Source organism: Gopherus flavomarginatus, chromosome 4 (assembly GCF_025201925.1).
Source record: "Gopherus flavomarginatus isolate rGopFla2 chromosome 4, rGopFla2.mat.asm, whole genome shotgun sequence".
Taxonomy (NCBI): domain Eukaryota; kingdom Metazoa; phylum Chordata; order Testudines; family Testudinidae; genus Gopherus; species Gopherus flavomarginatus.
The window spans coordinates 82,269,077-82,293,025 of NC_066620.1; the positions used below are offsets into that span (position 1 = coordinate 82,269,077).

The 23,949-nt window shown below is 44.0% G+C and overlaps 1 protein-coding gene across 1 annotated transcript in view; it reads left to right on the forward strand.

Annotated features, from left to right (window-relative positions):
- Window positions 1-5,078: 5,078 nt before the first annotated feature.
- The window catches only part of TARBP1 (TAR (HIV-1) RNA binding protein 1), a 116,624-nt gene continuing 97,753 nt past the window's right edge, over window positions 5,079-23,949 (forward strand). The window contains exons 1-6 of the mRNA XM_050951553.1: window positions 5,079-6,077; window positions 7,707-7,804; window positions 9,982-10,048; window positions 17,294-17,442; window positions 19,492-19,544; window positions 22,457-22,554. Of these exons, the coding sequence (XP_050807510.1) occupies window positions 5,201-6,077; window positions 7,707-7,804; window positions 9,982-10,048; window positions 17,294-17,442; window positions 19,492-19,544; window positions 22,457-22,554 (1,342 nt within the window). The 5' untranslated portion in view covers window positions 5,079-5,200. The remainder of the gene's footprint in view (window positions 6,078-7,706; window positions 7,805-9,981; window positions 10,049-17,293; window positions 17,443-19,491; window positions 19,545-22,456; window positions 22,555-23,949) is intronic.

The window sequence follows — 23,949 nt, forward strand, 5'->3', positions numbered from 1 at the left end:
CCTAGATGTTTAAGCAACATTTCAGATACCCCGGTTGCAAGCCATGAAGCCCTTGAGAAAAAGGACCAAGAACATGAACTTAAGTAAACATACTATGGGGAGGCAGTGTGGAGAGTGGAGGGAGAGGTGTGATGTGTTTGCAGTAACCTGTGTCGCTTAGAAGATATGTTGCAGCATTGTGTACCAGTTGGAGGCTTCATGTCCAAGTATGTTTCATTGCTGTGTCAGCTGAGAGGTGACAGAGGTATGAATAACTAAGGCCAGTCCACTGTCTGCTAGGATGGGACTGTGATATCTTGCTCAGGACAGGGAACGGTGAGCCACTATGTTACTACTCTGCCTTTCAAGAGTGAAAGCTTTGCTGCTGCAAGTATTCTAGATCTCTTATAATTTATCCTGGCTTGCACTCCGTTTTTCTTTTATTTCTCTTCCTCACAAAAGCTCAGTCACAAGATTGTAGGTAACATCTATTACTATTTTTTCTTTTCTGCGGCTTGATATGCAATCATTTTCTGTTGTTTTGTATTTTTCTGTCCCCTAGCCTACCCAATTTCAGGTAATCTTCTGCAATGCATGTGGCTACACACTTTGGATCCTTATTAGAACATCAGCCACAGGACCCAGTCCCCTCTTTCCTTGTATTTTTCTCACTGCAAAGGCTGCCCCATAAGGCAATTAAGGGGCTACTTGTTGCATGGCAGCACTGGAAGCACTGGGAAAGCCAAGGAGAGGCATCTAACATATTTGGGCACATCTGTGAATTTCAGTAAGTGCTTTAATTAGAATCCATGTTACTGTAGGACAGGGTTCTAGTGGGAAATCTCCTGGAGGACTCCTTTATACTGAGATCTCTTCCCCAACCTTTCCCACTACCCCATATTTCCTGCTGAGAAGAGTGGTGAAGTTTGCCCACAGTACCTTAATGCCATCCACACTAAGGGCGTGGCTACACTTGCAGATGGAGAGCGTTGTTAGTTAAACATACCTTCGGAGAGTGCAGTAGGGAAAGCGCTGCAGTCTGTCCACATTGACAGCTGCTTGCACACTGGCATGGCCACATTTATGGCACTTGCAGTGGCATTGGGAGCAGTGCATTATGGGCAGCTATCCCACAGAGCACCTCTTCCAATTCTGGTGCTGTGGCTTGTGGGAAGGGGGTGGGGGGTGCGGGGCATTCTGGGTCCTGTCCCAACACCCGTGATACATCGGTTCGCATCCCAGCATTCCCTGTGCTTCCTTCCATATTTGGTGCCATCTTTCAACGTTTTTTTCCCAGATCAGATTACCGTGGGGAAGTCAAAATGCCCATTGTGATCCTTGGAGACCCCGCTTACCCTTTAATGCCATGGCTCATGAAAGCCTACACAGGGAGCTTTGACAGCAGCAAGGAGTGGATCAACAACAGGCTCAGCTGGTGCAGAATGACTGTGGAGTGTGCTTTTGGCTGTTTAAAGGGCTGCTGGTGCTCACTGTATGGGAAACTGGACTTGGCCGATGACAGGATCCCCACGGTTATATCCGCGTGCTGTACCCTCCATAACATTTGTGAAGGGAAGGGTGAACAATTCTCTGAGGCATGGTACTTGGAGGTTCAACACCTGGAGCCTGAATTTGAACAGCCAGAGAGCAGGGCTATTAGAGGGGCCCAGCCTGGGGCTGCAGGGATTAGGGATGCCTTACGGGAGCAATCTGAGGCTGAAAGCCACCAGTAATGTCTGGTGCCCTCCACGGGAGTGAAGCGTAGTGGTTCCAATGTTAGTAGGAATCTGTGTTTGCTAGGCTGACTTGCTGTGCCTGTTTCTTTCCTGGGCTAAGGTATCTTTTACTTTATGCAATAATAAAGAATGTTTTTTAAAGCCAAAAATCCATTTATTGTAAAGAAAATTCATTTATTAAAAAGAAACACAACTGCTTGGGAAACAGAAAGGGCAAGGGGATGGGGTGGGGAATGGTACAATCACAGATTTGCATATGTCCTGTCTGGAGTGCTGTGCAATGAGTGCTGCACTTCAGGATGGCTATATTGCATAGTGATGAGGGTTGAATGCAGTGGGTAAGGGTCATAGTTGTAAGGGCTGGGTGGTTAAGCTACAGGTGTTGGAGGCAGCTGGTAGTGGTAAGAACCCAGATGTTGGGGAAAGTGGGTTGGAGGTGAAATGGGGGCACAAGAGAGTTTTGGGACAAGGGCTGCAAGGGGGGGCAGGTGCAGTACTGCTCTGCCTGCATGGCTACGAGTGCCTGGATGGCAGATAAGCTCCATTATGCTTATCTGCCAATCCGTGCTTTGCTGCCGGAGGACCGCGCTTTTGTGCCAGCGCTCCCGATTCTGTTTGAGGAACCTCCTTTCACTCTCCTGCCACTCCTGCACTTTTTGATTTTCATTACTTGAATGCTGCATTACTTCATGCAACATGTCTTCCTTGCTTCTACGTGGTCTCCTTCTGATTCTTTGGTGTCTTTCGGCCGATGATAACACAGACGGCTGAGATCTCAAGGTTGCATCTGTAAAGGCAAAATGCAACACTTAACAGAGGCAGCATTGTTCACACCAGACAGAGAAATGATTCCCCCATACTTAAGGGCAAGCACAGTCTACACAATAGCATCATTTGCCCGTCCCAAAGTGAGCGCACATAACCCATGGGAGCACCAAAATGGTGAGAAAGCACAGGGTCAGGCATGACTGATTGTTTCATGGCTGTATTGTCCTCTGGGTTTCTGTGCCATGGGGAAAGCCAACAGTGGCAGAGGGTCCCTATACTGAACACTGTCCCCACATTTTCCACAGGAGTTTGTCCTGGAAGATATCTCGCTTATGAGGGTGACCTGGGAAGCAAGGGAGGGTCTTCTACTGCAATGCGGCTTCCACCCTGGCCCATATGCAGCTTGCCTGTGTGCAGCAATGGTCCCCCCGCCCCTCATGGCACAGTGGTACGGACAAGTTAGCCTTACTGGGACAAGGACCACAGTGGCTCTCCCGAGAAACCTGCGCAAACGCATTGCCCAAGTTCTGGATGAGACCTTTGAAGAGATCACTGAGGCCGATTACTACAATGTGAGAAAGCACATCTTGCCCTATTCCGCATCTAGGCATGCATCCAGCCCTAATCCTCCTCGCCCCAAGTGCCTGCCCTAAATAAGTTCCTTCCCAAAAAAAATGCTGCTTACCGGGAACCTCCTCTGATGTTTGTCCTTCCCCAAGCACCGGCCACCACGACTGGCTACCTTCCTCTTGGCTTGAGACTAGCTTCTGGCTGCATGCATCTAGGGATTCTGGGTTGCCTTCCTCCACCTCAGCAGACTTGCTCCCGCTTTGCTCCTCCTCCTCCTCCTCCTCCTCCTGCCGCCTTGTTGAACTGGGCTCTGAAGTGTCCATGCTGGTACTTGGAGTGGAGGTGGGGTCGCCCTCGAGCATCCCATCCAGCTCTTTGTAGAAATGGCAGGTCGCGGGGGCAGCACTGGAGTGGTCGTTTGTCTCGCAGGTTTTGTGGTAGGCATTCCGCAGCTCCTTCACTTTAATCCTGCACTGCAGAGCATCCTGGTCATGGCCCCTTTCCATCATGTCCCTTGATATCTGCCCGAAGGTATTGTAATTCCTATGGTTGGAGCACAGCTGGGACTGGACAGCTTCCTTCCCCCAAAACACTGATGACGTCCAACACCTTGCCATTGCCCCATACTGGGGATTGCCTGGTGCGTGGAGGCATGGTCACCTGGAAAGATTCACTGAGAGCACTTCACGCCTAGCTGAGCAAACAGGAAGGGGATTTTCAAAATTCCCAGAGAATTTAAAGGGTGGATCTGATGGTTGGTCACCTGAGGGCAGGGCAGTAGAGTTCAAACTGATGACCAGAGGCATTGTGGGACACTTCTGGAGGCCGATCAGAGCGCATTAACAGGACAGGTTGTCCACATTGGTGCTGCGGTGCTCCAGCGGGGCGCAGCAAACATTATTCCACTCACTGAGGTGGAGTACCAGGAGCGCTCTACATGCCTTGCCAGTGTGGACAGGGAGTGAGCTAGTGCGCACAGGGCTCTTTTATTGCGCACTAACTCGCAAGTGTAGCCTAAGGCTGTATGCCTCTTCTCTTCTTCAAGGAATCATAGTAGGGCTGGATGGGGTGATGCTGTGCACTCCCTCCCCCCAGGGATCTGAGACCATGTAGAGAAGCCTCAAGAGGAAAGGATGGTGTCTGCAGAGGCATCTGAGGCCCCATCTCATATGAATGGGGGAGGGGAAACTGTGCATAGAGCTTGGGGGGGACAGGGCCCCCGAGAGCAGGCTTGGGCCCCAGTGAAAATTTTTTTTCGGGTCCCCCAGCAAGGGCGGACTGGCTAAACAGGGCCGACAAAGTTGGGGAAGCTGAGCCCTGGGCCCCTTTCCGGACCACCAGGCCCCGGTAATTTGTACCGGCTCTGCCCCTGCCCTTTGTCAGCCCTGGTGGAGGGATCTTATGATGAGCCTACAAGAGCACCACATGGAAATACCTTTTCATGAGAGGACAAGTTTCCGTTGGACCCAAAACGCCATCAATACTTCTTTTTTCTTTCTGAATTTTGTAATCCCTTTTGGACTATTCCCACTTTATTAATCCAAGACAGCAGCTAAAGTCAATAATGACACGCAGGGTGACAGGACAGCAAGTGTGAAAAATTGGGACGGGGGTGGAGGGCAATAGGAGCCTATATAAGAAAAAGCCCCAAATATCAGGACTGTCCCTATAAAATCGCGACATCTGGTCACCTTAATGACACGCTGGTACCATATTTATATATTTTTGATAACTGCATGAAATGAGGGTCTCAGGGATGCATAATAATCTTCCAGTTCATGTAATTTTGCCCATAATCTTTCTCCAATTTGGGTTAATATCACTGACTACTGGCAAAGTCACTACCATCAGAGTAGACCTGCAGAAATCACTGCAACAACAAGTAGATGAGCTGCCAAATATTAACCGCATATAATTTGGCTAAGACAGAGGGTGAACACGAGAGGTAGCAAGAGGGTTGCGACCACCCTGCTCTTCCCACACTGGGGCGGGCAGCCCCCGACTTTGAACACCATGGGGGGGGCCCCCCACCCGCCTTTGGCGCAAAGGCTGCTGGGGGGAAGGGGCGGGGCAGCGGAGGACGGAGGCGGTGACAGGTCGCGCGGCCGGTCGGTTGAACTCGCGCGCGCCCTGGTCACCCCTTTCCCATGGAGCTGGTGCTGGCGGACGCGCTGCTGGGCCTCGCGCAGAGCCCGGACCCCTGCGCGCTGCTGCGGGCGGTGTGCGGCGGGGATGGGGCCGCCCCGCTCTCCGTGGAGCGCGTGGAGACCCTCCGCTTCCTGCTGCAGTGGCTGGAGGCCGGCGGGGCCGGGGGGGAGGCGCTGCGGCGGGCGGCCTGGGAGGTGGCGCTGGGGCGCTGCTGGCCCCTGCTACGCGGCGGCGGGGGAGCGGCCGGCCCGGAGCGGCGCCGCCTGGTGAGAGCCGCCTGCGGGGCTCTGCGGCTCTGCGCCCGGCTCTGCGGGGCGCAGCTGGCGGCGCGGCTGGCCGGGGAGGCGCTGGCGGCGCTGCGGGCCGAGCCGCCGGGGGCCGGGCTGGGCGCCGAGGCGGCGGTGGAGGCGCTGGTGGCCGTGGCCCCCGAGCTGCAGGAGCCGGCCTTGCTGGAGCGGGCGGTGGACGCGGCGCTGGCGCTCGTGCGGCCGGGCGGGCGCGAGGCCGGGGAGGAGGCGGCGGCGGCGCTGGTGGCGGGGCGGCTGCTGCCCGCGCTGAGCAGTAACCGCACCGCCCTGCGGCGGGTCTGGGCGGGGCTGCTGCCGGGGCGCGGGGAGCAGAGGCGGGTGAGCCGGACCCTGCTGGCCCTGACGGCCCTGGCCGACCTGCTGTTCCCCGGCCTGGAGGGGGATGGCGGCGGGGAGGGCCCGGCTCTGGACGCCCGGCTCTGCGGGGGCTTCTGGCGAGTGCTGCAGGCGGGACTCACCGACGGGGACGGACTGTGCCGAAAACGAGCCCGCTACCTGCTGAAGCGAGCGGTGGAGGTGTCCGATCAGCTGCGCACGGACTGCACCTGCCCCCCGGACGATGGAGACGGTACATAGCCCACATCTGTCAGTCGGGTGACAGCCCCGGCCGACTGCCCTCGCTAACCCCGCCGGGCATATCCACACAGCAGCGGCTTAGACGGCCTGCCACCCTGCACGGCCATTGTGCATTACTGCATTGTGGGGCAGTCTGCACAGCCAGCCTGTTCTGCCGGTGCTTGGGTACCAAGATGATAGTTGTTCCATAGGTACCCTGCAGAGTTGTTGGTGTCTGGGAGATTATTGTATTTCTGTTCTCTTGTACTGGGCATTGGGAGGTAGGAATGTAGGCAAATTTGGTTAACCAGTACACACACAAAAATGGTGTTAGGGTCTGCCTACACCCTGGCATTTGTTACAACTACTTATGAGCTGAGTTGAATCTCTGCAGTTACATGGCTCAGAAGCATGTGTTAACCATCAAGTATGGAAACAAACTGTTCATGGAGTCCACCATGTTACAGCCTCATTTCAGACTTGGTAAAAATCAGCACAGACAAGCCCTGGGCCCTGCCTAAGTAGCCAAGGAAACTAAGCATCTTTCTAAGGAACCACTGACCGAGGCTTAAGTAAAGATGGAGGTAGACAGTGGGCAAAGGTGCATTCCAAATTTTGACCCATTTTGTAGCCTCTCAAGAGGATCTTTCGTTTTGCAGAATACTTTCTATGTCAACGCTCTTCACATGATGACTAGTCAGTCTTGTAGACTATTATGGAAGTCTTAACTCAGAAGTCTGGGAGATCACTGGAAAAAGTGCATCTTGAAATATACACTGTAGGGCTTCTAGGGTTGGCAGTTGTACCAGCTAGTTCCCCCTTCTATCCCCCAGTGCTGGAAGCCTGGCCATTGAGGGCTGTCTTGAAATGGCATGGGGAAGGGTTGCTGGCCCTGCTCATGCCTCACCCACTCAGCAAGGCATAATTTAGCACTTGGTTTTTAAGGGGTAGGAGCAAGATTCTCCGTTAACAGTTTCAAATATTTGAAGTCTCAGATATTTGAAACTTTCAAGATTGTTGCACTGTCATTAAAAGCACATGGCATGAATATAACATGGTTCTGTTTTCTTGGGTTTCCTGTGTAATTGTGGGCAAGCTACTTAAGCGAGCGCAAAATATTAATTAAAAAATAAAATCTGCAATCCAACATCCCCACAAAGTGATAAAACACTCAATCTCCCTACTTCTGCTATTGCTAGCAGATTCAGAGAAGTATCACTTTCATGTCAGTTTACCATTTATGCAGCAGATAACAAAATATGAGTTACTATTATTGGAAAAACAAGTGATGAGATCTGGAAAGAATAGCAAATTCTGACAGGTGATTAGCCTGGTCACAGTTTTCTATCTAATCTTAAATGGGTTTATCAGGCGAATCTGTGAATGTTCATATATTTTCACTTCAGCCACATGGGAAATTGCCGTTAAAATTAAGTAGATTGCAAAATTTGATTTTTTTTCAGCTCTTGTTGAGGAAAAACTGTTGATATTAGTAGGAGTGAAAAGACTATAGGATCAAGTCCTGTGTTATCACTTCTTGGTGATGATAACTCATGCTGGAGACCGCATTATATAACTTTTTGCTTGAAGAATAGGAGCAGAAATATTTTTGTAATTTAAACCATTTAATATTTTCAATTAGAACCAAGTCTTTTCTGGTGGTCTGTGGAAAAGAATGACAAACTCTTGCAATTTTGGGAAAATTACATTTTAATAATGGAGACTCTGGAAGGAAATCAGGTAAGTGTACTTTAAGTTTGTGTATAACATGTCGAGTATTTTTGATTATATGTTCATATGCTGAACAGTATTGTCAATCACACATTTTGTTCAGATATCACAAACTAGTAATCTTGCTTTAACAAGAATGTTTAAATAGCCTTGTTAAAGTTAGAATCAGGACTTACAATTTGTTAGACCACTTTGTTTATTAGCGCAGCGCTTTGCCAGTAACATTTAGAATATGTGAGTGGCCATGCAAGGCCCAAACAGTTTTATTTATACAGATAAAAGAGCGGGAATTAGACAAAGGGACAAAGGAAGCAAAACAGGAAAATTTACCTGGGGCACAGCATGCATATTTTATTTTTTTACTAACTGTTATTGATTTAAGGCTAATACTTTACCAATTGCCCTTAAACGGTGCAATTGTTCTATGTTAATGTTTGTATTTCTGACACCTGGACTGCAGCATTCCAACAGTTTTGCTTAAAGGTACAGACTGCATTTCTTTAATCCTTTCTATTTTTACTATATAATTTATTTTACTTTCACAGCCTGTTACAGCTTTATAAGTCTTTTGCCTTAGACTTTCTGGTTTTCATATGCAAAACATTTAACATGTAGCTTTTATAAGTTAGTGTGATTGAATCATAACTTCTTTGAGACAACAGTAACTCTAGTGGGTAGAGCAGAGGGTTGCAGTTGGGAGACCTGATTTGAGTTTGCTGAAAGACTTTGGGTAAGTCACTTAGCTGATGATGAAAATCAGATTTCATTATTGCATTCAGTTTCCCATCCTTGCACAGTCTCAGTAATTCAGAGCTCCAGCTGCAGGGGGAGATTTCCAGCTCGCTCCCAAAGTCCACTTGTTCCCTTGGGTCAGAGAGAAGAGGGGGCAAGACCCTGGTCTCCTGGCAATGTCTTACTCACAGTCTCAGTCTTCCCCCTATATATTGCTCTGCTTCAGCTATATTTGCCTTCTTGCAGCCAGTCTCCCCTTCACTCTTCCCTCCTGCTGACTGCCAGAGCTTCCCGTTTAAGCAGATCCTCCATAGGGAACATGCCTGGCAGCTGCTGAGAGGTGGGGCCTTCTGGGCACAATACTGTTGCTTTACTCCTTTTATCCATAGTGTGGGGTCTGTAAAGCCCGTCACTAGGACCCTACCAAGTTCAGGGTTCATTTTGATCAATTTCATGGCTGGAAGGTTTTAAAATTGGTCAATTTCATATTTTCAGATGTTTACACCTGTAATTTCATGGTGTTGTAACCATGGGGGTCCTGACCCAAAAAGAGGTTATGGGGGATTGCAAAGTTGATGAAGGGGGGTCGTGGGATTGCCACCCTCTCTTCTATGCTGCCTTCGGTGCTGGGCTGAGAAGGCAGCAGCTGCGGAGCTTCCTGCAGCCAGAGGAGATTCCTGGAGATGGAGATGGGTCTGATCTCCTCCATGCTGCTGGGAGCCTTCAGAGCTGGCAGCAGCCAGGGAGCTTCCTGCAATAAGGGGAGGTATCCAGAGGTGGGTCTGATCTCCCCTCGAAAGTGGCTGTGCAGGGGAAGAGGAAATCCCATCTCTCCCCAGCCAGCTGGAGCCTGGTGGACGGTAGGAGCCCCTAGCCCCACTCTCTCCCACCCTTCCAGTAGCTAGATTTCTTGGGGGAGGTCTGATTTCATGGCCCATGACATGTTTTTCATGGCTGTCAATTTGGTAGGGTCCTATCCATCACCTGCAGTCAAACCATTTGCACTTCTTCACTGTCTAAAATGAAATGTATCAACAGATAGCCTTTTCTGAGAGAAATAACGCCTACAATTTTCTTGCTTAACTAAAACTTCAAATTTTAGTAAATATATTGTGCCGTTTTATTGAATTGAAAATCCACAAGTTGTTTTCAATCATGAATGAAAATGTCAATTGCTGATGGTTAAGTGCGGTGGTTGGTGTGATAGGACAGCATGACAGTGAAGGCAGTTCAATAAGAAATCTGTAAACTAACTTTAAGTACCATGCACCAGATCCTAGGATTAATTACAAAAGGTACTGATTCAGAGTAACTCTTAATTTAAATAAAGTCACTCCAGTTTTATGCTAGTGTAACAGAGCAAATTCTAACCCATAAGTATAGCTATGATACCAACTTTTTGGTTTTGAGTGTTGAACTAAATTAATTACATAAAATCTGCTTTTGAATTTCAGATACATGTTATAAAGCCAGTCTTACCAAAGTTAAACAGTTTGTATGAATATGCGTTATCAGAAAAAGGTAAGGTAACTGTTTTCAGATGTTATTTTATTTTCATTTGTATGGTAATGTTTTTTCCTTACCATTCACTTGAAATAACTATCTTTTAACTAAATGTATGTCCTATCCAGAATTGCTTTCCATATTGATTTATAGACTATCCACCAAACATACTTTGTCAGGGTCCACTGTGCTCCGAAGTAAGATGGAATCTAATTTCGTGGCAAGAACCCCTAATTCTTTGAGTACTCGTGTCTGTTTCACTTAGCTCTGTGTGTGTGTGTGTTGAGTGCACTTGAGTCAGAGAGTTTTCATGAGCTTCCTGGTGCCTCCAGTTGCGGCTATAAAGAGTGAAATCACCCCACTTCAGTTTCTTCTTACTATGGTATCTGGGAGCATAATGTAGTAAAATCTCATTCCACGGGCAAGTTAGTGATAGAAAGGCAAGGGAGGAGGTGTCATTTGATTCATAAAAATCTACAGAATCATCATTGCAGTGGCGTCACCCTCTGCATTGTGGTGGGTGGACTTGCTGCCAGCTTCAGGTCCTCTGGTTGTTGGAAATTTTGCTAATACGATGTTGTCGGAAATAGACTGAGTTGAGTGCCATTTAAAAGCCCTTTCTCCCACGAATACAAATCACCAAATATTATAAAACCAGAACAGTTATGTAGACATAATCATGAAAATGTTAAATTTTTTTTTTTTTTAAATTATACTTCAACACAGGTATGCATTGTGTACATGAAAAAGACTTTGATCTTTGGTAATCTTAGGGAAGTTAACCTTGACATGTAGAACTGGAAACGTTTATTCATCAAAGTTATCATCAGTGTTGTCTCCAGCTACCACTGCTAGACATCATGTAGACTGATAGCCTTCTTTGATAGGATAATGAGCCTTATGGATAAGGGAGAAGCGGTGGATGTAATATACCTAGACTTTAGTAAGGCATTTGATACAGTCTCGCATGATATTCTTATCAATGAACTAGGCAAATACAACTTAGATGGGGCTACTATAAGGTGGGTGCATAAATGGCTGGATAACCGTATTCAGAGAGTAGTTATTAATGGTTCCCAATCCTGCTTTAAAGGTATAACAAGTGGGGTTCTGCAGGGGTGCGTTTTGGGATTGTCTCTGGTCAATATCTTCATCAATGACTTAGATATTAGCATAGAAAGTACGCTTATTAAATTTGCAGATGATACCTAACTGGGAGGGATTGCAACTGCTTTGGAAGATAGGGTCATAATTCAAAATGATCTGGACAAATTGGGGAAATGGTCTGAGGTAAACAAGATGAAGTTTAATAAAGACAAATGGAAAGTGCTCCACTTAGGAAGGAACAATCAGTTTCACACATGCAGAATGGGAAGAGACTGTCTAGGAAGAAGTACAGCAGAAAGGGATCTAAGGGTTATAGTGGACCACAAGCTGAATATGAGTCAACAGTGTGGTGCTGTTGCAAAAAAAGCAAACATGATTCTGGGATGCATTAACAGGTGTGTTGCGAGGAAGACACGAGAAGTCATTCTTCCACTCTGTTCCGGTTAGGCCTCAACTGAAGTATTGTGTCCAGTTCTGGGCACTACATTTCAAGAAAGATTTGGAGAAATTGGAGAGGGTCCAGAGAAGAGCAACAAGAATGATTAAAGGTCTAGAGAACATGACCTACGAAGGAAGGCTAAAAGAATTGGGTTTGTTGAGTTTGAAAAAGAGAAGACTGAGAGGAGACATGATAGCAGTTTTCAGGTATCTAAAAGGGTGGTCATGAGGAGGAAGAAAACTTGTTCATCTTAGCCTCTAAGGATGGAACAAGAAGCAGTGGGCTCAAACTGCAGCAAGGGAGGTTTAGGTTGGACATTAGGAAAAAGTTTGTAATTGTAAGGGTGGTTAAACACTGGAATAAATTACTAAGGGAGGTTGTGCAATCTCCATCTCTGGAATATTTAAGAGTAGGTTAGATAAATGTCTATCAGGGATGGTCTAGACAGTATTTGGTCCTGCCATGAGGGCAAGGGACTGGACTCGATGACCTCTCGAGGTCCCTTCCAGTCCTAGAATCTATGAATCTGTGTGGTAACACTGTTATTGTTTGCGCCACGCTCATACATCTTTGTTTAGGGAAAGCCGCTGGCCATAAATTTGTTAGGTGGCAAACATCTGGTCTTTGCAGGCAAGCATTTGATTAGCTGAAGGATTGATTTGGGAGTGCATCTGGTGTGATCAGTCTGTTCTCCAAGACCTATCGATGCCTGAAAGGGGAGGATTGCTTTGGATGTGTTTGATCATCCCAGAACTGTTCCATTTCTTGCCTTCTTGATAGCAAGTATAAATGCGTCCCTTATCCCTGGCAATTTTTCTTTGTTTGTCAGTTTCATGGAAAACACCCACCATTGTATCTCTGCAAGTGTTGTACTGTTAGTTTTCAAATGGTAAACACATGTTATGAACTTCTTCAGTGCATTTATGACTGTCTCAGCCATTCCGAGCCCCTTCAGAGTGAGGGGAGAATTTTCGAAGGCTGAATCAGATGCTTTCCAGTAAGATAAGTTGGTTTTTCATGCCAGTCTTCCAGTAGTATCACATCCTAAAAGGGCATGGACACCTGGCAGTGCAGCGGCTTTTAATGCTTTGAATGATAGGGACACATTTCTGAGGATTATACAGCAATTCTGATCCCTAGCAGAAGGCACAAAAACAGAATCTCATGGAAGTCTCGGGTAGAGTCTTGTGCAAAAATCTGGATTTTAGTTGCAACTCTCTCTAGTCATTGATGCAAGATGATTTTAGTGTCCTTTACTGAAGAAACTCCACACTGTTCAGCTTTCTTCTTTCATGTGATGACAAAATTCTTCGAGCAGTTTTTTCCTGTTGTAGCATTTCCCCTGCAAAGTATGCAGTTAACTTGTCCTTCATACAAGTGTGAGACAGTAGCTTATTGATTGTGACATGGCCTTCACAACATCCTCTGGCAACGAGTTCCACAGATTGACTGTATTGTGTGAATAAGTACTTTATTTGTTAATTTTAAACCTAGTGCCTTTTAATTTCATTGGGTGATGCATGGTCTTTGTAAATTGTAAAGAGTAAATAACACTTCCTTATTCATTTTCTTCGCACATTCATGTTTTTATAGATCTCTATCATATCCTCCTTTCTTGTCTCTTTTCGAAGCTGAAAAGTCCCAGTCTTTTTAATCTCTCCTCATATGGAAGCTGTTTCATATCCTTAATTTTTGTTGCCCTTCTTTGTACCTTTTCCAATTCTAATATATATTTTTGAGATAGGGCAACCAAAACTGTGTGCTGTATTCAAAGTATGGGCATACTAGGGATTTATGTAATGGCATTGATAGTTTCTGTCTTTTTATTTATCCCTTTCCTAATGGTTCCTAACATTCTGTTAGCTTTTTTTGACTACCACCGCGCATTCAGTGGATGTTTTCAGAGAACTATCCACAGTGTCTCCAAGATCTTTCTTGAGTGGTAACAGTAATTTAGACCCCGTCATTTTTATGTATAGATGGGATTATGTTTTCCAATGTGCATTACTCTGCAAATATCAACACTGAATTTCATCTGCCATTTTGTTGCCCAGTCACCCAGCTTTGTGAGGTCCCTTGGTAACTTTTTGCAGTATGCTTTGGACTTACCATATATACTCATTCATAAGCCAAATATTTTTGGTTAAAAAGTGACTCATCAAAGAGCGGGGGTTGGCTTATAAAAGGGTCTACACCAAAATGTGATGATTTAAAACTCTGTGGAATCATTTAATTGTATATCTAATACATCGTTGTTTTGTTTATCTAGAGCGTCTGTAGGCATGGAGCCCCTCAGCTCCCTGTGGCCGCGGTTTACCGTTCCCAGCCAATGGGAGCTGCGGGAAGTGGCGCCACTTCCCGCAGCTTCCATTGTCTGGGAACGGCGAACTATGGCTGCTGGGAGCTGAGGGCTTCCATGCCTGTGAATGCTCAAGGTAAACAAACCATCCCAACCCGCCAGCAGCTTACTGTGATGGGCCAGGAGCCAAAGTTTTCCAACCCCTGAAATATGGGGTCAGCTTATGAAAGGGTCATACAGTTTTTGCTGTTTTTTACCTATCCATTTTGGGGGGGTTGGCTTATAAACGAATGGGATAATGACCGAGTAATTATTTTGAGTAATTTTGAATTGTCTCCAAATTTTGCTACCTCACTGGTTACCCCTTTTTCCAGATCGTTTGAGTATGTTGAACAGCACTGATCCCAGTACAGTTCCCTGGGGGACACCACTATTTTACCTCCCTCCATTCTGAAAACTGACCATTTATACCTACCCTTTGTTTTTTATCTTTTAACCAGTTACTGATCCATGGAAGGACCTTCCCTCTTATCCAATGACTGCTTTGTTTGCTTAAGAGCCTTTGGTGAGGGACCTTGTCAAAAGCTTTCTGAAAGTCCAAGTACACGATATCCATTGGATCACCTTTGTCCACATGTTTGTTGACTGTCCGCAAAGAATTCTTATAGATTTGTGAGACAGGATTTCTCTTTACAAAAGCCATATTGGTTCTTCTCCAACAAATTGTGTTGATCTATGTGTCCGATCATTCATCTTGTGCGTTGTCTGTGAGGTTATTGATTCATAAGCATTAACTCAGAAGAAAATGATCTTGATCGGTGACTCGGAGACAGGTAAAGCCATATTTGATGTAGACTGCCATTCCCTCTCCTCTTTTGCCCACTCAGTCCTTCCTAAATCAGTTATAACTATTGATGTTAACATTCCAGTTATTTGAATCATCCCACCAGGGTTCAGCAATACCAGTTAGATCAAATTTATGTTCATAAACGAGCAATTCCAGTTTGGTTACTTGAACTGCTACTATTAATGCATAGACGATTCAAGCATTTTTTTCTCTGCATGCCTTGGGTTTCTTGATTAATTTTGTTCCCAACATCTTGATTTTGTGCCTTCTGATTGCTCATATCTTCTCTCGTTTAGCCTTCTCCTGTCGAACAGGCCCATGACACGTTTTGATTCAATTCTGCAGATGTGTTCCAGCTGCATAAGGAATGTTAAATGAACTGAGCAATCAGTGGGGCTCGGTGCTGTGATTGGCAGGATTTATACACAGGTCATTCATTCTGGCATCTCGTGTAGTGCCAAGTCAAAGGCTGATCATATTGGAATTAGCTATCGTTTTATGAGCATTAACTGATAATTCAGTACTGTCAGTTGAGAGCCACAATTTAATTTTGTGATGGCTGCATTTTTGACATGCTTGTGCTAAAGTATAATTAAAAAAAAGTTGATTGTTTTAAACATTTTCTTGAATATATATATATCTACATAATTGTTCTAAGTTTGTTTGTGTTTGGTACCATTGTGTTTGTGGGAGAAAAAGGGCTTTCAAAGGATACCCAATTCTGTCCGTTTCTGATGACATTGTACTAGCAAAATTTCCACGACCTGGAGCTGGGAGAGTAGCAAATCTTCCCTGTCATGATATACAGGGTGACACCACTGAAATGATGATTCTGTAGATTTTTATGTATCGAGTGACACCTCCTTTACCTTTCTGTTATTAACTTGCCCATAGAATTATTCATGCTCTCAAACTGAATTGCCTGTGGCTAGGAGTTGGAGCTCCCTGTGAGTCTGGTGCCAGTGGCCCCCTCTCGCTCACGTTTATCACTTACTATCTTGTAAATGTTAGTGTAAATAGAGTAGTGTTAGTAGATCGCTTACTAGTTTTAATTCTTCTTCCATTCTGGATGGGACTTTCCTTTGATATTTTTATCAAAGCCTCCAGCATTAGCTTTGAAATGCAGAATTCTCTGGCCTTCAAGCATTGTCCTTCTGCAGGGCTGTTATGCCCACAAGTGAGCGATGCTTACATCAGATGCCTCATATTCTTGGGAGAGAGGCATGTGAGAGAGAAATGTAGACATCTGCAAGTCATTCAAGAAGAGGACACAAATAACAAGAGGTGTGTTTGAGGGACTACTTTATTGAACAATCAGTGCATCCAGCCCCTGATCTAGTCCATACAGAAGTTGGCAGAGCTGAGGTATATACTGACTAGAAGTGTACCTGAAGCTCTGCATCTGCTGCCCCTGAAGCTCTGCATCTGCTTCCCCTGACAAGGATTCAAAGACTTCTAGATTGCATGAGGAGGAGAGATGTCACATTCGCTAGGATCTTCTCACAAGGTTCCAAAGACTGTTTGTTTGTTCTTTGGTATAAAAACTTGAATCAAGACCCAGGAAGGGCTACTCAAGCACTCGAGACTCGGGTCATCATCACTCTTTGCACACATCATCTCATGAGTCTTACGGTACCAAAGTCAGAGTGAGAACTATGGCTCAATTCCCCCTGCTACTGTCTGAAGTGAGACATGACCTACCGGTGCTGTTGATTTCAGTGCTGACAGTCAGTGTTGTTTAGACCAGTATCTGCAGCAAAGTTACTTATTCTATCACCATGAAATTCCTTTAATTCTCATCCCTCCCACCTCACAAATAGGCCCATTTCCACTGGGTTTACTTTTGCTTAAGATAGCCAGATAGCAGCGGGAGCTAGAGAATAAGATGGCCATCTAGAATGCCAGGAGAACAGTGCAGCAGCCTGGCCCAGGGAGCCAGGAATATGAACAATGAAGCCAGTTTTAAGTTCTTTTCCCTGGCTCACATGTTGGGGAGGGAGGTTCTGAGCCAGGCTGCCTGGGCAACATTGCAGTAGGCAAAGGAGAGGAAGGAACTGGATACCAGAGGCAACACTAGGAAAGATACACCATGATAGAGTGAATCTGAGAAGGGAATAAAGATCTAACCAAAATAAATTATGAGTAGTAAGTTAAATTGTAATCTGTTAAATAAATAGTTGACAGTTTGTGACAAGTAAATATAGTAGATAGCTGTTTATTGCTTTGAATTACAGAGGGAGTGGCTTGGAGGGGAAAAGGAAACAAGTATTTTTCACTCTTGCTATTAGTTTTAGTCTTTAGGCTAGAAAGCATTGGGTAAGTTTTTAAAGCTATGTTAATAAATGTTTATATTGTGTTTTTAGAGAAGAGCACATTTTAGACACCAGATAAATAGCTACCTGTATAACATCTTTCTAAATAGTGTTTTGTAATGGCCAACCATCATGTCATGATACCTTCAATATTTTGCACTTTATTTTGATACACTTTTAAAAAAATTTACTACTAGACAGATTACATGCTGATGTCGCTATCATTTGACACGAGTTAAAGTTGTCATCTTTGTACCAGGTTGTTGGTTGTTTCACCCATCATGGCATATGTGCATTTACAAAAGGATGTTTGAGAGTGAAAACAAAACTTTGACAAGAGAAGGTGTTGCTCAATTTCTAGAGATTTATGAAACAAAACGTCTTCCAAATTCACCAGGATTTTCAGAGGTAAGAGCATTCCCCTAACCAACCTCCCTCCCAACTATTTTCCAGGATAAATAGATATTTTAACTGGAAATATTTCCTAAATTGATTACCTAAATCATGAGTTGTTGTTAGACAAATTCTATAAAACCATACCAAATTTAGCTATGTCAATAGTAATGACGTTATTTAGAAGTGATCTCAGGGCTAAGATTACGTTAGTCAAAGAAAGAGTGCCTATTGCAGTGTTCCTTATCATTTAACCACAAATCCTTATTTCAGGGACCAGTGTAGTCTAGCCTTAATTAGTTGAATCCCATTTAACTGGGACTTTTTTTATATGAAGGTTGGATATGATCTCTTTCTCCCTGAGAGTTGCTGATGTTCCAGTTCTGTAGAGCTCCTCAGCTTTTTCAGAACTGGAGCTGTTGATCACCTCGGTTCAGCAGAACCATCTGGCCACGAAGGAGATTACTGAGGAGGTTTTGAAGTCCATGCTCAGCGTTTCACTATTCTAAGGACAGACTTTGAAGCCTGATGGTTAATCCCCTCTTATTGTGGGAAGGTTCTGATATCCCTGGAGATTGTTGAATAATGATTTTTTTTACTGTATCTCTTATATTAAATTATGAAAAAAGTCTGTCTTACTATATGATCAAGAATTATTATAGCTGTTAAAACTACACTCTCAGTTTTACTGTTGTAATAGCATATTGCATTTGCATAGATTTAGTAGTTCACTTACATCTCGCAGGGTATAAATGATCTATTCTGTACTCTATCCAGGCCCACTTACAAGAAATAGCTTGCAGGTAGCTCAAAAGCCAACATTTCTGATTTATACAGTTAGTCAATCTCTCATTAAAGTGACACCAACTTGATTAATAGTCAGCTTTAAAAAGGTTAAAAATATCTACAATTACAATATATCCCTCTGAGTACTCCTGTCAGTGTTATGGTTCTAATTTTTTTTTTTCTTATTTTGTAAAAAAAAATTTTTTTTCCTTTTTGTTTTATGAAAAACAGACCCAAATGGAAAATAGATTGTAGGGGATTATAGTAGAGGAACTGACTATACACCAAGTGCTGTGAAATGTACAAAGTGAAAATGTGTTTTTTTTTCTTTTTCAATTATAGTACTCTTAAAGGTTACTTATGAATAGGGTCCTACCAAATTCATGGTCCATTTTGGCCAATTTCACTGTCATAAGATTTAAAAAATAATAAATTTCATGGTTTCAGATATTTAAATCTGAGTTGTCATGGTATTGTAACCATGGGGGTCCCAACCCAAAAGAGGGTTGTGTGTGTGTGGGGGGTGTCGCAAGGCGATGGTAGGGGGGTTGTGGTATTGCCACCCTTACTTCTGTGCTGCTGCCTTAAAAGCTGGGCAGATGGAGGATAGCAGCTGGCCGGGTGCCTTGCTCTAAAGGCAGCGCGACCGCCAGCAGCAGCGCAGAAGTAAAGCGTTGTTGCTGGTGGCAATGCTGCCTGCAGAGCTGGGCTCTGGCCAGCAGCTGCTGCTCTCCAGTCACCCAACTCTGTGAAATCTGGTCTCCCCTACAATAGCCAGATTTCACGGGTAGGATCAGATTTCACAGCCCATGATGCATTTTTCATGGCCATGAATTTGGTAGGGCCCTACTTATGAACAGTAGTGGGGAACAGTTGTTGGGTTTTTGTTTTTTTTTTTAAGTTGACTGTTTTTACTTAACATTTTTATTAGTGATCAGTGAAGACTCACTTTCTTCCTCCTTTCAACTTCCATGTGCAACTAATATTAATGCCTTTCTTGTTCCTTGAATCAGGTTACATCCTCTCCTCAGTAGCCCAACTTCTATACCAAATAGGCAAACCGCTGCTCTTTTAGTGGTGGTGTTCTAGCAAAAATGACTGACTGTACAAAGCTCATTGCTTAATCCCCTGCTGCTGTAGGTTAGTAATGATAAAAGTCTCTCTCATCAGTAAGAATCCTTCTTTTATCTTGTTTACCACAAGTAAAATAAATCTAGTTAGTGCATGTATAAAATTTCATGATTGGTTTTAATGTAAATTTAATTTTTCTCTCTCCAGTTTATTATTGGACCATTCCTGGATGCACTTTCAGAAAGTTCTCTCTATGGCAGGTAAACCATTGATTATTTAGTTTAGTAATTATTAAGCCGTTACATTTGATGGGAGATATCGGTTGATATCACTTTAAATATGTCAGTCAAGCATGGAGAACCAGTTGACATAATTTTTTAGACTTTTAAAGGCCTTTGACAAGAAGCTTCTAAAAAAACTTACTTTGTCATGGGTGAGAGGCAAAAAATTGTCATGGATCAAAAACTGGCTTAGAGACAGGAACAAAGCATATGAATAAATGGTCAGTTTTCATCGTCTGCAGAAGTTTAATAGTGGGATGCCTCAAGGTTCTTTATTAAGTCTGATACTGTTTACTGTATTTATTAATGGTCTGGAAAGAGGATGAGCAAGCAGTCAGGTAGCAAAATTTACAGAAGACAGAAAGTTATTTAGCTTAATCAAATCTGGAGAAGGCCTGGAAGAAATGCAGAAGGAATGGACCCATCTAGATGAATGTGCAATATGTCAAGTGAAAATCAGTGTTCATATATGCAAAGTGATACACACACAAAGGGAAAAAAATAGTTAACCATACATCTCATAGGGTTCTAAACAAACTGTTATCAACTCAGGAAAAAAAAAATTGGCGTCACTGTGGACAGCTCAGTGAAGACTTTGTCTTGGTATGTAGCTACGGTCTAAAAAGCAAACAGTGTTAGAATACATAAGGAACAAATTGGGAATAATATGAAAAACCATAATACACCATTATATAAATAACTGGTACATCCTCATTGGGAATAAGAGTGTTCAGAACTGCATGCTATCTCAAAGGATACAGCAGAAATAGAGGTTTCAGAGAGGGTGATAAAAAGGGCATTGAAAAATTCTAATGTGCAGAGAGATTGAAAAGATTGGGATTGTTTATTTTAGAAAGGAGAAATATAAGCATGGACATGATGAAAGTAATGAAGATAGGGAGCTTTCTTTCTCTGTGTTTCATAGCACAAGAACAAGGGAGTAGTCAATGAAGTCAAAAGGTGGCAAATTCAAAACTGATAAAATTTCTATGTAACTAGATTTTGGAATGCTTTGTTAGAGGATATCTTGAAGGCTAAGAATCTATTGTGACCTCTTCAATGTGTATATGAGGCTACTAGAATGGATGGTGAGGAGACATAGGTTGTAGTGCACTTGGTATGCTGATGACATCCAGCTCTAGGTTTCTATCACATCCTACCCAGCCAGAACAGCAGAATTAATTATCCCAGTGCCCTAGATGAACCTGGAGTTTGGATAAGTATTAGCTGACTGTTCAAACTCAAACCAGAATAGACATAGAATGTCTACACTAGAAAGGTTACAGTGGCACAGCTTCTGTTCGCCTAGCTGTGTCTGCACTGGGACTTAATTACAGCTTAATTACATAGCACAGGGTATGAAATTTTTCACAGCCCTAAGCGATGTAGTTAAGCCACCCAAACTCTGTAGTGCAGACCAGCCCTGAGATAGCATTGGTGGGTTGGGGAGAGCAGCTGGAAGAGTTGATAGAACATACATCTGTGCCGCTCATAAAGGGCATGCAACCACCATTTGTAAAACACGTGCAGTTTGGGGATAGCTTTGGATCCTGGGCTGCTCCTGGATTCCCAGGTTGGGGCTGAAGCCAAGAGTGTTTCTGCACCTAGCAAGAAGAGTGTGACCGTTTCTCTCTTCTGCGGCCCTTGCCACAAAAATATATGTCTTTGTCACTTCAAGATTAGATTGCAGTAATGTGTCATACATGGGGCTGTATTGGGAATATTCAGAAGATGAAGGTAGTGCAAAATGCTGTAGCCTGCTTATTAAGTGGAGTTGCATGTTGGGAGCACGTTATCTCCATAATCTCTGCTAATTTTCAGTATGTTTCTGGGTAGAGTTCAAAGTGTTGTTTTTAACCCATAAAAAGTCTAAATGGTTTGGAACCTGATTACCCGAGAGCTTGCCTCTCTTCTTATGATATTCTGCTGCAGCTGAGATCAGCGGAGGCATTCTATCTGGATCTCCCTCAATATAAATAAGAGGGAACTGCTGGCAGTGCATTCTATGTGAAAGATCCTCAGTTTTGGAACTTGCTCCCCCCCAACCCCTTGGTCTGCCAGAGGTAGGATTTGTTTGCCTTCTGAGCACTCTACAAAACCCATCTTGTCCCCACTTTGTCAAGGCTGTTCAGGGTGGGGGTTGAGCTGGAAATATTTATGGGCAGTCCTTTGTCTGTATTTTTCTTAGCGAGATGAGGTGGATGAGGTAATATCTTTCATGGTCTCTCTTGCCAACAGAAGTTGGTCCAATAAAAGATATTACTTCACCCACCTTGTCTCTCTCTAATATCCTGGGATCAACATGGCTGCAGCAACAGTGTATATTTTTCTTGTAATTTTTAACATGTGGGATAGGCACTCGAAGCACTGGATGAGTGGATATAGGTGTATTTTAAAAAGGTAGAGAAATAGATATTGGACTTTTATATGGATACCAAGAATATCCAGAATTATAAATAGTTAATGCTGATTCATTTTGAAAAGGATATAGAACTTCATGTTTCAGGTCTTAAGATGATTAAGATGAAACCTTCATTGCGATTGCATTATCCCACATCTGGTACTGCAAGGTTTCTTGCATCTTTCTGGGAATCATCTGGTGCTGTCAGAGATAGGAGACTGGACTAGATGGACCACAATTCTGATTCGACATGGCAATTGTTGTTGTATTTCAGTTTCAATATTTACATTTTCAATACCTTTTAAAAGTATGAGAAGCACTTAAACCGCCCCCCAAACAATTCTTCATACTGAAACACTTTACTTTGGCTGTTTGCATTCTAATGAGTTCGACAATTAGATAACATTTTTGATTAATTTGTTTTATAAGGGGCTTTGAGATACCTCCTTATAAAGTGCATAATGTTAATTTTATGTTTTTAACCAAACAGATCACCAGGCCAGTTGATAGGAGCTTGTCCTCCTTTAGGGATGAAGTTACAGAAGTTTTTGTCTACTTACCTCACACTCCTTTCAGAAGAAGAAAGACGTATGTTTTAATGAATTTTTTTTCTTTTGAAAGATAAGGGAAGTAAGGGTCATGGATCCATTTCCAGTATCTAATGTACATGTTTACCAGTGTGTTTTCTCCCTGCTAGTGTACTGCACTATCATAGACTGAATCTCCTTACTCTGTCTATCTCTGGCTTTCAAAATATTTTTATACAAAAATTTCTTCTTCTTTGAGTGTGTGTCAGTGTGGATCCCACTGTAGGCGCATGTTCCCAGTGCATATGAGACCTCAAATTTTTGAGCATGTGTATCTGTTGGAACTGTGCGTGTGCCCTGTGCTTCCTTGTACTCCCATGTGAGGGCATCAAAGGAAGAACAGTTGCAACGTCTCTTCATGCTCATGCTCTAATACACCTGTTAGTCTAATAGGTGCCAACAGGACTCTTTGCTGCTTTTAACGTCTCTTCAGTTCTCTTTTACTATCTGTGCCAGCAAGACAGAGCTGGAAGAGTGTCTAACTTGCTAGTTTGTAGCTCAAACTAACTTTTTCAGAACCATTTCTTATCTCCTGTTTTCAACTGCCATGATCTGAGGTGACCTGCCTGGACCAAATTTTGCTGGTCAGACCCTATATGCTCCTTCTCTGTACATCCCCCACGATGTACAGCCCTCCCGCTCCCAATCTAACAGGGTTCATCTGCATGTTGCACTTGAAACCTGCAGGCTTCAAGCCCTGTCCATCCTGCAATGGACTATTTCCTCGGATGGTTGGATACAATAGGTATCTCTGTTCCCTGGGCGAATTGCACATTCTAAACAGTTGATCATTATGGGTGTGCAAGTTGCACATGACAAGGCTGAAACTCCACCTTTTGGAACAGTTCATAAATGAAACAAGTTCCAAAATCCTACTAATGAACAAACCAGTGTTATCAAGTGACCACTGAGCAGTCAGGCATTGCCTAAGACTGAGACAAAAAAGATAGAAGCTGACCTCAACAAGAATGTCAGATCAGGCACCAACAACTCCCATGTTGAAGTCAATCACTGAAAGAGTCTACTCCAAGCTCTAAGGCAGAAGCTCAAGAAGGAGATCTGTGTCCTCCCATAAGGACAGACACCAAGGCTTCAGAGGGAAGTTCTTCATGCCCTGCAGAATGTCAAGGACTAGAGAGAGGGAGCAACCTGTGACACAACAGACTCCTCTAGAACCAATCTTGGTGCTCCGACAGTGTTCTCTTTGGTATTGACCCTGGCCTCTGAGCATGAGACTAACTAGGGTCAAAACCAGGTCCGTTATCAGTGCTGAGACACCTGCTAGACCTTAGAGCTGAGTGAAACAGGTTAGCTAGGGAAGTTGTGGAATCCTAATCATTGGAAATGTTTAGGAACTGGTTAGAAAAACATCTGTCGCCGATGATCTAGGTATACC